The 16,165-nt window shown below is 41.4% G+C and overlaps 1 protein-coding gene across 1 annotated transcript in view; it reads left to right on the forward strand.

The window, feature by feature from the left end:
- malrd1 (MAM and LDL receptor class A domain containing 1) overlaps positions 1-13,069 on the forward strand; it is a 67,629-nt gene extending 54,560 nt beyond the window's left edge. Inside the window, exons 25-33 of the mRNA XM_084939941.1 lie at positions 1,272-1,473; positions 2,014-2,292; positions 4,918-5,043; positions 7,097-7,163; positions 9,649-9,740; positions 9,837-9,933; positions 10,037-10,097; positions 11,237-11,326; positions 11,438-13,069. Coding sequence (XP_084796067.1) covers positions 1,272-1,473; positions 2,014-2,292; positions 4,918-5,043; positions 7,097-7,163; positions 9,649-9,740; positions 9,837-9,933; positions 10,037-10,097; positions 11,237-11,326; positions 11,438-11,536 — 1,113 coding nt within the window. The 3' untranslated portion in view covers positions 11,537-13,069. The remainder of the gene's footprint in view (positions 1-1,271; positions 1,474-2,013; positions 2,293-4,917; positions 5,044-7,096; positions 7,164-9,648; positions 9,741-9,836; positions 9,934-10,036; positions 10,098-11,236; positions 11,327-11,437) is intronic.
- The last annotated feature ends 3,096 nt before the right edge of the window (positions 13,070-16,165 follow it).

A 16,165-nucleotide genomic window follows, 5' to 3' on the forward strand; every position in this document is an offset into this window, starting at 1 on the left:
CCTATGAGAGTGAGTGTCCTCAGTTTCTCAGCCAGATCCATCACTCACTTATTTCATTTCATTTAAAATTTTAAAGAATAAGAAAAAATAAAGGAAAATAACATAAGATGACAGTAGCCAAATAACTCAGATTAAAGTATCAAATCAGAACCTCATAAATAAGTTAGGCTCCAGCCACACAGTCCTAAAGTTAGTGACCGATTGGCGACCCCCTGGAAACCACCAATCGCTAGGGGAGAAGGTTGTATTTCCTGACCGGTTGGCAATTGGTTGTCCGATGCTGGTCTCAGTCGTCATGTGAAACTGGTCACAAAGAAATATGGAGTGCTCCAATGGAAACCTCCTCTCAGTTGCTTTGGTTGCTAGCAGTTTGTGAAGATTATCTGTAGTTTGTTAACAGAAAAGCACTACTTTTACTCAGAGAGCCAACATTTTCCAGCTTATGCCACACTTTTTCCAAGTTTCACTACAGCTCCATAGTTAGTTTGTGAGTGTTTGCAGACAAGTCTGAAAACAACCAGCAACCACAGCAATCTGCCAACAACCACTTGTTAAATGATAGGAGAATATGCATTTAACCTAACAACCATTTTGTATTATTGTTGGGTCTTATCTCACAATATAAAACTGCTGTTGTGATTTGGCGCTATATAAATAAAATTGAATTGAACCAGAGGATGTTTCAATTCCATTTTCAAGAGGATGGCCTATGATTGGAGCCTAAGCTGGCTGGAGTTTTTTGATGCAGCACACTTTTTGAGACCAATTTTACCTGGCAACAGCTAGCAACCTCCAGCAATCACTTGCCAACCAGTTGGGGAATACAGTTTTTTCCCTTGTGACCAGAGGTTTTTAGAGGTTTGCAGACTGGTCTTAAGACCTGCATGACTGAGGCCCTCAGTAACATCACAGTGGCTACAGACATCTTTTATGTACATGTTGCATGTAAATGCATAAAGTATGACACACGGAAACACTGAAGCTTTATAGCGCTTCTATTACTAGTACTCCAATTGTTTATGTTTTTCTACACTGCATTTCTACTGGTTTTATTTAAGCAAAGAATGCACATACTTCTATTGCATGTAACGGTGATGTGTAAACACCCTGTCACCACTGAAGGAAAAATGTTTAAAGACTGAAAAAGAAACTTTTTTTATGTTGCTTGTTTGATTATAATAAATTTTGTATGGTGATGATACATGTTCTCACTCAAACATATTGTTACACATCAAATGGAAATGTCACTTTGTTCCACCTGACCTCACCAGGTCTTTACTGTTGGACCCAGCGGTACCCGTCTGTTGATGTGGGCAGCCACTGGAAACCACGGCAGACAGTGGACATACGCTAATGTCATCGTGTCCAGCACGGTACCCTTCAGAGTGACCTTTGAGGCCCAGGTGGGTGGAGACATGTGGACAGACATCGCCCTGGATGACATTTCCTACACTGCAGAGTGTATAGTTGGAGGTAAAGACCTGAAAGTTTTTCGCCTTCTTTGCCCTTCTATTTAGTTTTTCCTTATTTCCTATCCTTCTAGCACCATTCTCATTTTTCATTTCATTTCCTCCAGTTTTCACATTCTCCCATTTCCCAATTTTTCCCTGTCCTCCAACATCTATGCTCCTCTCCTCAGTTTCCATATAAATAGTGTGAACCCTCGGGGAAAGTGTCGTGAGTTAATGGAGCCTGTTGCCCTGTAGGTCCATATGAATTCAATGCAGAGAATGGGTCAATGCCGAGGGACAGCATGGAGGGCAATGGGGAGGAAAAGCAATTACATTTATATTGTGTTGTTTCCTCACCCTCACCATTCTGTCCTCCCACCACCCCAAACTGTTTCTTTCACTGGCTTTCTGACGAAGCCTCTGTGGTCTCAAAAAAAACATTAACATACTTTCAAAAACAATCCTGGGATTTATCAATGGGGGATTTTTACTGTATTTGACTGAAAATCAAGTTTATTTAACCCTTTTGCATGCATCTCTCCACTGTGATTTTCCACCTCAGAACCTGTGACTCCTCAGCCACTGACTTGTGGTGTGAACCAGTTTCAGTGTGCATACTCCTTCCAGTGTATCCCAGAGAGCTGGTTGTGTGACACGGAGCCCGACTGTGCTGATAAGTCTGATGAAGAGCATTGTCCCACTGTTGTACCCGGAACTCTTCCTCCTCAGGTCCTTTGTCCTCTTGGTTATTTTCAGTGTTCAGATCATAACTGCCTCCCATCCATAATGCGCTGCGATGGAGTCGTTGACTGTCCCACAGGAGAGGATGAACACAGCTGCCGTAAGTTAGCACCTCTTCATTTTTCACTGAGGATGAATGGCTGGAAAACTGAAGTGCACTTCTTGCAAAAAAGGAAATAATTGGCGGTTTTACCCATATTTAGACAAGATCCCATGAATTCATGTTTAATAAGTAACAGATGAGATGAAAACCTCTCGCAAATTCCCCTAAACATGTTTCTGATAGTGCTTAATAGTTCAAAAAATCACACGTGTTTACCAAAAACAGCTTCTGGATAATCCACAAACCTCACTGCTTTCACTGGAACTACTCTCCACTGAATAAATAGTCCCTTTAAACTGTTCACAGCTTGTGCTGTAATGACAATGACTGTTTTCTCAGTTTCATCATCCAGTGTCATCATCCAATGTAACATCTTTGAGATTTTTTAAAAACAGGTACAATATAAAAAGTGTTGGGATAAAATCTTAATGTCTAAAGCAAACGGCAAAAAATGCAATGGGGTCACAGTATATATAGTAAAGCTATTTCCACATAAAATGATAAGCCATTACACCTCAGATTTATAAGAGGTTATCACATTTTCCATTAAATTTCCATCTTAGTGTCGTGGGTAGCACCTTGATGCAGTGGTTAGTCCTGTCAGCTTTGTGGCTTTGTGTTTGAACCATCTTGGGCTCTTCCTGTGTTTAGTTTGCCTACGTGGGTTTTCTTTGGGTCCTCTGGTTTCCTCCAAGAGTCTAAAGCAATATGTCTCATTTGCGGCATGCTGTCCACTTCAAAAGCTGAAAAAGTTCACCCCCCCACCCCCCACCCCCTTCAGCTTTATCTACAGTACTGTGCAAAATTCTTCAGCCACCCCTCATTTCTTATATATATATATATATATATATGGGAAATGGTCAGAAATTTACTGAAATATCTGCAAAATATAGGACATAAATAGAGTTTGTAAGAGTCTAACAAGCTTAAAGTCAGTATTTTGTATGACCACCTTTATTCTTCCTAACAGGCTGACCTCTCTCAGACAACATTTCTTGTAGTTTCTTTAAGTAATCTTCAGGAATAGTTCTCCAGACTTCTTGAAATAGATTTAAAGCTCTTCTTTGTAAGTTTCTGCCTTTTGTCCTGTTCTCCATCAAGATGACCTCACACTGCTTCATTAACATTGAGGTCTGTTCTGGGGAGGCCAATCCATGACTGATACTGTTCCACTGTGTGTTTTTCCACCCAGGTGTGCTTTTACTGCATTAGCTGTACATTTGGAGTCATTGTCCTGCTGAAAAATGAACCTGTTGCTAATCAGACATGTGGGATCAAATATCTGTGCTAACTTTCTGCCTTTATGAGTTCTTATAGGTTGACAATTATTTAAATCAGGAAGTTCAGTGATGCTGATTTTCAGTCCAGTTCTTGTGTAATTTGGCATACCTCGGCTTTTTTTTCCCACTTCACTTCCTTAAAAATGGTTAGGAAAAAAAGGAAAAAAATTTGATTTAAAATGTGTGAAAAAGCAGCTAATGTCCATAAAAAATGTAAAGACCTTTAGAAAGCTTACAACATTATTGCTCTAGACCACTTTAAAAATGAAAAGTCTGGCTTCTTTGAAGCTAAATGTAAAGAAATGAGGGGTGACACAATTCTTGTGCATATTTTTTCCAGTATTTTTCCCCTAAATACTTTGCTCACATCCTACCTGCACAGGTGCCATGCCCAGACCAGTACAGGCCTGACCAGCAGTTTGAGAACCACTAGACTGAAGATGTGCATGCTCATGTGCTTATAGGTCATAAGTGTGGATGTGAGCTATATAGAGTGCATACAGTGAATTATGAATGAATGTAAAAGTGTTGCTTGTGGTGAACACTTTGAGTCAACAGTAAGAGCAAAAAAAAAAGTTTTTTATGTCTACTGGTCAGTTTGTAATGTTTTAATATAGATGTGCTTACACAAGTAAAATATTTGTAGTCTTTGCTGGTTCCATGTACTGTATGTGATATTATGTTCTACCAAAGGTAAAGGTTTACTGGTGCTATACTTAGTTCTTACTTAAACAGAGCAGGTTATAGTGGGTACATTCTGCATACAGATTAAAGACCCTGTTTAATCATTTTTTATTTAGTTTTTAGCACCATTGGTTGAATTTCAGTCACCTCATCTGCACTGGGGTAAACACAGTAATCGAAGATGTATAACAGGATGTGTGAGTGAGGATCACTGTGGGTACTATGAAGGCCTGTTGAGTTGCTGGTGTGTGTCCTTCTATTTAAAGTCAGCTGGTCTCAGTCCATGCTTTTAAATCCCAACACTCTCAGTGAACTACTTGATTATTTTTAGTGTGTGTTACGTTTATATGGGCCTTGGTTAGTGTTTGTCGTGTTAAAATATGTTCCTTTGATAAAGTGAATTTGACTGTGTATTTGATTGACAGCATTAGTTGTACGGAGCCTGTCGATACAGTTTATATCTAAGAAGAAATGAAAGGTTTGGGAGTTAGAAGCTGGACTTTTTGAATATTTGTGCAATTGCTTGTAGAATATCTCCTTAAAATGCTTTAAAAAGGCAGTGAGCAGTGCAGTTCTCCTACTGTAATTACAATACACTCATTATAGTCTGTGAATTTAACACTCACCCCTCTTCATATTTCCTCATTTTTTCCACCAGCTTGGCTCCACTGTAAGCTGGGAGAACTGGTGTGTGAAAGTTCGTCTAGCTGTATCCCATTTCAGAGGCGTTGTGACCATTTTGTCGACTGCCTGCCATTCCACTCAGATGAATCCAGCTGCCATGGTAACACGCTTTTATTACCTTACCCTTTTTTGCCATTAACTGTAGCCCTGTTGTATGATTTCCTGACATGTCGCAGGTTGCACTTACTCTAAAGTGTCATTTCTACCACCTCTGTGTCACGTCTGTCTGTGCATTTAGCTGTGATCAAATGTCTCTACTTTCATTAGTCACTCTATGCTTTAATTTAGCTTCTTTTAAAGCTTTGATGTCAATCACTGTGACATTTACTTCCAATGTGCTGTTACATCTCAATTTGCTTTGATTCAAATGACACGTCTTTTCTTTGTATCCATTTACGAAAAAGTAATCTTTTAAAGTATTTTCACATTTAATTTAGCACATACCTTTGCCTTTTTTCTCTATATATTGCCCTCTCATGAGTCAGTTTTCCCTTAAGTGCTTCCAGTACTTCACTCATATTTGCCCATTTCGAGGGACTCTCAGGACATTTTCAGGTCTGGCTGTTTAGTCTTCAAAGCACACCTTACGGTGTTACTGCAAGCTGCCAAAATGTGATCCATTAAAACCTCTGCTTTCCTGCATCTTTGAGAAATAAGCCCAAACCTCCCATTCAGCCTGCATTTGCTGCCAAGCCAAAGTCACTTTATCAAGGGCTGAGCAGCACTTCAGGGTTTCATAATGGTATTTCCAGCATGATGATTATTTAAAAGGCAACCCTAATAACCCTCATCCAACCTATGGAGGCAGGAGCAGTCATCATCAGATAGATTAGGTGGGCGAGGGGGAAAAAGCATGCTAAAGTAAATGGTCTGTATTTGTATTGCGCTTTACTAGTCCCTGTCATCCACCCATTCACACACTGGTGATGGCAAGCTACATTGTAGCCACAGCCACCCAGGGGCGCACTGACAGAGGCGAGGCTGCCGGACGCTGGCGCCACCGGGCCCTCTGACCACCACCAGTAGGCAACGGGTGAAGTGTCTTGCCCAAGGACACAATGACCGAGACTGCCAAGCCGGGGCTCGAACCGGCAACCTTCCGATTACAGGGCAAACTCCCAACTCTTGAGCCACGATTGCCCGGGTTTAATCTTCACGGCTATGCTACATTTTTCATTACATTTTAAATAACAGATAAATAACAGATTCTCCATCTGGTGACTGATCCCAAAGGGGCCGATCCTCCAACCCGGGCGTATAAGGAGCGACCATAAAGCTGCAATTCAGTCACCAAAAATCCTAAAATGCACCTTATTTAAACTGATTGGATAAGTTGTCACTTTGTGCACCTCTGGCCTACTTCCAACCAAGCTGCTCTTTTCACTTCACTCCCATTCGGACCACTCGCACTTGTGGGACTCCTCTTTCACCATGGACATCGGTACAGATGAGAATCAGTCCTTCGGCTATTACTCAGAGACCAAACGGCTATTTTAAGTCAAAGATTCCTCAGTGTTCAACACAAAAGACATTTCTTCCAAAACAGTTTTACTGTAATGTTCAGACACAACTAAGGGAAGACACTGGCCACATTAATGACATGCACTGTGGTGGAAAGCAAATTGAAAAGACTGGAGTATTTTAGATATGCCAGCACAGTCTTGGCTCAACACCAGACGTGAAGTTGGTGCTTCCTTCAGATAAAAATCATGTGGGCAACTTTATTTATCACAGCCACAAGAAGAAGAAGAAAGATGGCACTTAGGGATCACTCTCTTTCTCTGATGCACCTTGAAAAGACCTCATAAGAACTCTAAGATGTTTGGAGTGACCTACCTTGAATAACTGACACATGAACTAAAAGCAAATGGTTGTCTGACATTTACTAGTAAATAAAAGCCGTCGGTGTCTTTATTTTTGAAAACATACTTAACTGCTCATGTTCTCTGCAGAGGTTAATGGATGACACTCAACAGTACTCCCCCCCCCAACAACATAATTGACTGATTTCATCTTCTGAACAGCCACATGTCTGTTTCCTGTCAGATGAGGAGAGAAATGGTGGCTACTGACAGAGTACAGTGAGGATTTGAGTATCCTGCCTTCTTCATACAACGTGTGGTGATGCTGCATTTCCTTTTCTTCATTTGCAGAATGTCCTCCGATGTATTGCATGTATCACGGCTCATGCCATGTGATGACACAAGGGCCTGTTTGCATGTAAGCTGAACTTCACCCAGACACACACACAAACATGCATCTATAAGCAGACTAATACACAAACTCAGTCACATTCATTAAGATGCACAAAAGAAAGATAAGTATCTTGTCTGTTCTTCCCACTCCCCCTCTCATCCTTTATCTGTTTGTGAGAGCTCTAAAACATGGAAATCCCATCAGTCTTGTTTCTTTCCTTGGAAAAGACACGCTCCGTGAAGCATGTGGGAATCTGCTTATCCCCTGCAGATTAAGCAGGGTGGTTCTTCCTTCATTTATCCGCCACATAGTGTTTCCTGGGAATCTCTGATGGGTTCTCCTGGTCAATATTTAATCGTGGTCACCACTAAGAATAGCTATAGCGGGTAGACCCCCAAAAAGCCATGCATCAGATTAACCTGCCAGCATAATACAGCCGTCTACCTTTCAAAAACACATTCAAGACAGACACTCTGTTGGAGGTTTTTTTTTTTATTAAGCCCGTGAATCTAGCTGTCTGCATCAGCAGCTTGGAATGTCTGCAATTAGATTTTTCATTATAAAAGAAAGAATGCAATTATAAGACTTGGTGCGGGATCTGCTAACATCATTATGCACCAGTGAAGCCTCTCTGGGAGATTCACATTTCCCCCGTTCTCTTTTCACCAGAGGTTAAATTCTCCAACACATGAATGTGAATCATGCAGCGGGGTGGATACACCTTCCCTAAAGTCACATAACTAACTGCACGCCATGTCAACAACCCAATAAGTGTCACGTTATTACAAAAGCAACACCTTCAATTGAAATTAAATTCCTGCATGATATGAATTTGTGATGGAAATCTCTTGTTAAGACAAAACTGAGAAACTGGATTAATCCAAATTTTGGTTTTCAACAACTTCACTTCCTTTTAAACCATTTTTACAGGAAGCTGGAACTGCTGCACAAGAGCTGCACACTTTGAATGCTAAATAGCCCATACTGGCTTGTCTGCTTCTTATCTAACTTGCAAAGATGAACGCACGTCTTGTCGTGCACATCCTGACAAAAAGCGAGCTGCTAATGTCGGTTTGTAGGCTCGGCGACACGTACAGAATATAAATGTACCCGCAGGTATCAGTTCAGACAGGTTAGATGCTGGTGTGGTCTTCGCTTTTCAGTACTGCTAACAAGCTGTCTGCCCGTGACATGTGGGCACTACCGCAAATTTGTTTACTTTGTGTCCAATTTCACTGCCAGAGCTCAGCTGTTGTCAATCAAGTGCACCCACACGCCTGCCCAGCCAGCAAAAAGGAGAAGCGAGCATTTCATCTGTTTCTCCAGACACCTCTTCTTCCTTTTCCTTCCTGCTTTATGTCAAAAGATTTTTTTGTTAATGCTTTTTGTCTCAGAAATGCTGCCTCGTTCCCTCATTTAGTCCTCCTGTGTTTGATTCCCCTTTCCTATTCATGTCCCCGTCCAACATTCCTCAGTGCAGCGCCACCACCACTGCCTCCTCTCATTATGTAAGAGGACCTTACCACCGTCATTCACACTGCAGTGTGGTATGGACTTCCTGAAGCTGTTCCAGCATTGATAACAGCCCTGCTGTAGCAGAACTCATGTCCAGCACCTCTGGCTCAGTATTTGCCTCACGTTCCTCCACTCTGCTGAGCAGGATCCACCAGGGAACCAGGCCAGGAGCAGCCCACTGCCACGGCTAGACAGTCGCACAATATGCACGCTGACCCCCTCTGAATGATAATGACTCAGTCTGGCTTTGCTGAGAGCTGTGTGTTTCGAATTAGAAGGTCAATGTTGCGCTGAAATCAAGCTGATACTGAACAGATGTTGACTTGGAGCAGAGTCTTAGATTTGAAAAAGAGGAACTTACTTTCTTTCCAGATGCAGCTCCACAGACCGGCCAAACAATTCGCAATTAGCCTGTGTTTCCATGCTTGATGTCCAGCAGATAAATCTTGCACTTTTTGTCAAGATGGAAAAGACGCGTATGTTCAATAAGCTTAATAGAAACTGTCAGGATTATACTTCTTTTGTTTTAGTATTTGATTTTATGTAGCTTCAAAGTCTGAGGAGGTTTTTTACATTATCCTGTTCTTACCAAAGTTTTGATCTATGTCTATTTAATTAAGTGTTATATATATATGTGCATGTGCAGTTCATTAGTAATGGATGACAGTGCCACTAGTTGCTTCATTAAAGACAAGAAATATAAAGACATATTCAGCTATGCAGTGGTTCTTAAAGTGTAGCTCAGGGCCTCCAACCCAAAATCTGATTATAAAACATGTTGTTGTGCTGGATTATTAAAAGACAAGAGCATGATGGAGATCATAAAACAAGCATATTGTGTTCATTTATTCCTCTTATCTTTGGGCCAGTAGAGACTCACATTTGAGAAGCACATTTGAGTCAGACTCCTCATCATGTGATCACAAAAAGGTGCTACATATGGTTTCAGCATCTGTGTCTCATCTTTCGTTTGTTTTTCCTTGCGTGGTCACAGCTGTCAGCCGGGATGGACAGGAAACCGTTGCCATGTCAGAGAGAAACCATCCCTCTCCACGTCTTCGCCGAAACCAGAGGACACGCAGATGGGTAATATAGAAGCCCACCTCTTCTCTCACCTCTATTAAAATGACTCGCCTGAGCGTAATTACTGCATCCTTACTTACCCTGTTAATGTCACTGCAGTTCCTGTGTACGTTGGCATCGGCATCGGGCTGCTGCTGCTCGTACTTGGAGTCGCTGTGTGTGTTCTGGCTCTGCGCAAGAGAAAGTGCCACTTAATGTGAGTTGGAGCTGCATTCGTTCTGCTGTTTCACTGCTGATCCTTCGTGTAACGATCTTGTTCATGATAAATGTGTTGATGAGTTTGTCTGCCGGCTCCACAGAAAGCCCAACCTGACGGACTGCGGGGTGATGGATAACCCAAATTTTGACTGGAAAGCAGAGGTCAGCAGACAGAAATGTCCAATCAGTCATGTTTTGAGTAACATTAAGTTTCTCAGCCGCACAAATCAAATATTTCTACCATTGTTCTCACATTTGTTCAATAAGTGGATTTAATTTTAGAAGAAGTCAGAAGGTGCTCGCCAGAAGCCTTTCTGCAAAATTAGATTTTTGATTTAGGATTATTGATTTTGCAGTTTGTGTGTTGCTCTGAGTTTGTATTTCTCTGAGTGTTGTATGTACACACTGTAGTGCCTATACAGCAGGTAGACACAATAACTGAACTATATAATCTGATCAAATGCAACAGCACAAGCTGCGATGCCAAAAATATCCAATTTAATCAAGATCACATGATGAAAGGCTTTAGAAACTGCTTCTTCACTGGCTTGCATTACCTTACACGGACGCTCATATTATTGTCCGCCCACTGTGTGTTTTGTTTCCTGCAATTTTGATCTCTGCTAATATTCCTGCTATCAATGGGAAAGAGCCAAGCGTAGGACATGATGCAAGCACAGCTCTTCCATTTGGATAATGGAATGAGAGACACACACAAACACACTTTGTTCTTAGCTACACGGGCGTGTCACCGAGTAATACAAGTCAGAGTGATGTTTCATTGCTTTGATGACTGTGGATTAAAACTTTGCTCTGTGCATGTGGCGTGTTTGTAAGAGTTATAATTCATAAACACAAATGAATGTGTGACCACAAACCTTTCATGTACAGTTTCGTGATCATTTTATGAGCCATTTTTCATCTTCATGTACACGAGAAAAGAGTTTATGTCGATAAATTCTAATCAGTACATTATTAAAGTGCATGTTGAACACACACAAGCATAGCACACAAGATGTGTTTTACTACACTCATTTTTCTTATTGGCAATTTTAAGTAGAGCGCTGTAGCTCCAAACCAGTATATCCATGACAGATCCGCTTCAGCACTTACACAGCAGTGGAAACAGTCGGTGATTATTCCACCTCTGCAAGACGATGAAATATTTTATGGAGGTTAAAGTTGTAATTATGTACACATAACAAGGCAATTTGATTTTAATTGCGCTTGCATTTCATGCACTCTCGCACATTAAGCCTCATCTCATTTTAAACCCATGTACATGATTTTCGTTACCTCAGGATGAAAGAGCGGGCGGCTGTCCCAGTGTGAACCCCAGGAGGAGTGATGGTCACGGGCTTTCCATCAGTGTCTACCCCTGGAGGAAGGAGGTAGAGATATGGTGTCTGTACACAGCCTTTTGGCGTTCACTCTAATTCCCTGTGCAGAAATCAGCACACAGGAAATGATATGTCTTTTTTTGTGTGTATTCATACATACAGGGTCTGAACTGGAAAGATGCCAAGCTGTCCTTCTCCAACCCCATGTACCCTTACCCCCCTAATCATAATGAGGCTGACAGCAAAACCTCTGACGCATAAAAACAACGGACATCACATTTATTTTTTTAAAGATATTTTTTGGGGTAAATGCCAACTAAGAGCATTGCAACAAAACCATCGAGATGCAGAAAACATGGAGACAAAGAGGACGGGAGACTCATCAGTGGACCTTACGTATTCCCAGTGTGTTGAATTGTGCGTACACACTCTTGAGGAGTTCGTCTTGACCCACTGCACTCAAGTCCAGAGTGGGGGAGAGGATGCAAACGGTGACATGGATATATTTCACGATACCAGCTCGGCTTGAATTCATGTGATACTTACATGTTTAAATAAAGGTTTAAAGCCCACAGAATAATTGATTGTTCAATCTAAGACATGCACATAAATATGAATAAACAGCACTGCGTATTTATCCACAGGAGTTCTGCTCTACGGACACCAAACTCTCTTGGTGAGACTTCAATGCGAAGATCAATAAGACTTGCATATTGGCCCAATTAAAATAGCGGATAATGCCGGAGGCTTAACCTGACTTTAATGGTTAGCATATCTGCTGCTTATCTGCCCTGTATAAAGCTCAGTTTATTTCACTCATCATCTTTTGCTTATCCAGGCTTCAACCATCCGGTAATTCTGTGTTGTGGGATGGCTGGAGACTATCCCAGCTGTCACAGAGCCAAAGGCATTTAAGCTTTAACTGGCCTAACACGGAGAGACAGACAACCATTCCCACAGACAATTTATAATTGCCAATCAACCCCCGTTTAGATTGTGACACAAAGCTGGTGTACCTGGAAAGCAGCAGGCATCCAGCCTGAATTTGAACCCAGGACCTTCTGCTGGGAGTCAACAGTGCCCCCCCAGCCCTTTTAAAAAGTATTCCCTATAAGAGACAACACTGTAGATGTAGGAGGTAACCATCACTTGATATGTTTTGGCACTGAGTTGAGCTGTTGTCAGCTGATTTCAGGGGTTGTGGAATGAGGTTAACCTAACACTGTGTTAGATATATTTTTTTTAATCTGTACAAAAGCCAAACTGTAAAAACAAAAAGACCTCAATTTAAAAGGTAGCTGCTACGTGTCTTTTGTCCTGTTTTTCTCTCCTCATCCCCAATGAATTGCAGCAGATGGCTTCCCCTTGTCTGAGCCTGGTTATGCTGGGAGGTTTGTTCCTGTTTAAAGGGAGTTCTTCTTTCCCACTGTCGCCAAGTGCTTCCCCAAAGGGAGTCGTTTGAATGTTGGGTTTCTCTGTGTTATTGTAGGGTCTTTACCTTACAATATAAAGCAACTGTTGTGACTCGGTACTATTATAAAGAAACATAATTGAAATTTAACCGACCACAGCTTTGTCTTTCCTGCAAAGATATGAGTAGTCATGATCCTCTCCCCAAAATCGTGGCAAGAAAGTAGATAACTTCAGTCATTGTCATGTTAATCTATTCCATTAAAAAGTCTCAAGTATGCAGAGACAGTTAAAAATATTCTTCTTTTTTTTAATTGCTGTAACTCTAAGTCTTAGAACAGGTTGTGAATGGTGATTAAAGGGTTTTTTTTTTTCATGTTGGCAAAAGCAGAACACATCCAGTTGACTGAATTAAAATGCTCTGCTGAACAACAGCCTCCAACAGGCTGGAGTCCCGAGTTCATTACTGATCTTTTTAAATCCTCACAAGTGCAAATAAAATAGTTTGGCCCTGCTTTATTTGCAAATTAAAATCCATTGCAAGTTGTCGTTCTCTGGCTGCTGTGTGTGTGGTGTGAAGTGAATCTCTAACTCTCTGCATTAACCAACACAGGACAGCTGGATCATAAATATCCAGTTAAACCGGTCCAGTTATGAATCTGATGAGAGCTCAGATTTGCTTTCTTTACGTGTGCCATCATAAATAGTCTTGTCGTATTTGACAGTCATCACTTAGATTTACAAGATCAGGACATGTACAGCGAGCATGCTGAAGAAAGCATGTAGGCAGCTTCCCAATTCAATTCAATTCAATTTTATTTATATAGCGTAAGGCTGTCATTTACTTCTTGCCAAGAGTCATGTGATATGACCGATCCCACTCTTCTTGCTGTTAAACATGCGGTTACCCTAGCTTAGCGCACTTCCGGGTAACAGATTGTTTAATCTAGCGTATGGGCATGACTGTAGAAAACCTTGTCTTTTCAAAAATACTAATAATATAAATGTCAGTGACTTTCTTTAATACCCTCTCATTTATATTGTCATGACTACAGACTTAATAGGCTGACAAAATACTTCTTTTTTTTCAAGGTTTTATTTTTTAAAGTTTGCATTTTGTAATTTTCTTATGGCAGCTTTTATGAGGAATTTGAGCGATGATGTACATACCTCTAAAGCCAGTGCAGTTGTCAGGTATATGTGTTGGTAACCGCAGCCAGAGTACTCTGAGCCTTTGCACTCAGTCTAAGCCCATCAAAACAAACTCCACCCCTTCATACTGGTTCAAATTATGAGTCTTTAATTTTTAGACTTTATATGACCGCAGTCTCCATTGTCGTTACTGTTTAGTCTTGTTCTCCATCAGCGCAGAGTCTTTGCTGAGTCTGTAGGTGGCTTCTGGGTCAGAGATTTATCAGAGGGCCACAGGATCAATTTCATTCTGTGAGCTGCTCCTCTATTTTTATTGTTTGTGCCGTTGCTTTAGACGGCTCACTGCCTTTACTATAGCACACTGTTCTGCCCTTCAGAGCCAAAAAAGCACAACAGGGGTTTGGTCCCCAGTGACTACAGGCTGTTATGTCATGCCGATGCAGAATTTATTTACTCATTCTATTACTTACTAATTTAAAACAGCAAAACAAAAGAAAAGCTAAACATACTGGCTATTTCTTTCCAAATTTTAATCTCTAACTAAAAAGCATTTGTTTAGAAAGGCCAACAGATATTGATCCCTGACTTAATGAAGCAGCAGTCACTCTAACTACCAGACTGAGACTAAATAGTAGAAATGATAAAAGATTTAAACATATTGTGAATGCTATGAGACGTTTAGGCATGCCGACAGAAATTATGCCACAGGAATGTAAAATTTCTTTATATAAAAAATTGAAATTGACTAAAGACACGTATAAGTGGAAACTAGTTTAAGAGATGGCAAAAATTATGCTCAGATAATTTGATATCCCTGATTGTACTCTGTGATTTGTGAATGCGACTGAACTCTTGACCAAAAATGATTTCAGAAACTGCATGTAAAAAGCAAGAGCTCCTGAAATTTTTGATATTGGTAAACAAAAAAATCACATATTTTTGCATATTGAACCTTTGCATTAAATTTCAGATTTCAATATATTGTACTGTGTACAGAAATAATAAATCCAGTCCATGAACACAGCCTGTCCAAGTGAGGCTAACGGAGGATATTGAGTGACAGTTAGCCTGCAAAAAATAGCTATAGGTTGCCTTTGCTAGAAACTAAAACCAATTTAACCTTTTTTTTTCTTCTCCTTTTTTTTTTTTTTGCCTGTCCCGTTTTGCTCTCTTGCCATCAGAATTAAGATAAGATAACCTTTATTAGTCCCACACGTGGGAAATTTGTTATTATTGTTGAATTATTGTCTAAAGGCCAAGAAAGATGCCCAACGGATTTACTTTACCAAATGGACCATCCCAGCCTTGCTGTAATGGTCTATTTGATTCACCTTTTATTCTTTATTTTATTTTATTTTCGTTTGCTAGGGACAGACTTGACTGGGGAAAAGAAAGGGGAGAAAGAAAAACAGCGGGAAAGAGGGACAAGGGCAAAAAACAAAAACCAACAAAATAAGCAGACAAAAAATACATATATCAATCACCTGGATCACCTGTTGAGAAAGAAAAAAGAGAAAACAAGCAGAAGAAAAAAAAGAGCAACATAATAAACAACATCACGATGATATATGGGAATATAACAGTAAATACTAAATATTAAACATTATTGTGCAGCACATAAGATCGACAGCGCACAGTGTGCTTTGAGGTAGGAGCCAAAAAGGGTGTAGTTTGTGTGTGTGAGCACCCGTGTGTACACCTGTGAGCGTGAGCGCGCTTGTATTTAAAAAGTTCCTTCATGTAATGATCTGCTAGAGGGTGTGGGGAGCCACAGCCCCGTCCTCCAGGGCATGAAGCAGGTATAGAGGAGATCAAGACTCCAGACATCCAGAGGCCCCCAGAACACAAGAGACCAAGGAAGACCAACAGAGGGGCAGCTGCGCCACTATCCCAGAAAGAGCTGAGGAGAGCCCCAGATGAGGGGTCACTCAGCAGCCGCGGAGCAGAAGCCGGGGGGGGGGGTTGCAGTGACGTGCCCGTGAGCACCGCCGGCAGCCAGCTGTGCCAGAGTGACCGAGCCCCAGGCCGAGAGGCCGAGGGCACCCCACCCCCAAAGTGGCCCGAGCGAGCCCCAGGCTCCAGGCCCCGACAAGCAGCCACCAAGGAGTGAGCCGGTGTGTACCTGGACGCCCACCCCCAGACACAAAGAACCACCAACGCACCGATGTCTGCGGGCGTCTGCCACTGGCAGGGGGAGTGGTGGGGGGAGATAGGCCTCCATACCTTGGAGGACCTGAGATGTCCCCAGAGAGGTGGCGTCTGATACCCAACCTACATATAGACACAGACATACAGGCACACACAGATACAAACATCCATTCCCACCCT

The sequence above is a fragment of the Perissodus microlepis genome, chromosome 9 (genome assembly GCF_051167445.1).
Source record: "Perissodus microlepis isolate ML-2025 ecotype Zambia chromosome 9, ASM5116744v1, whole genome shotgun sequence".
Classification (NCBI taxonomy): domain Eukaryota; kingdom Metazoa; phylum Chordata; class Actinopteri; order Cichliformes; family Cichlidae; genus Perissodus; species Perissodus microlepis.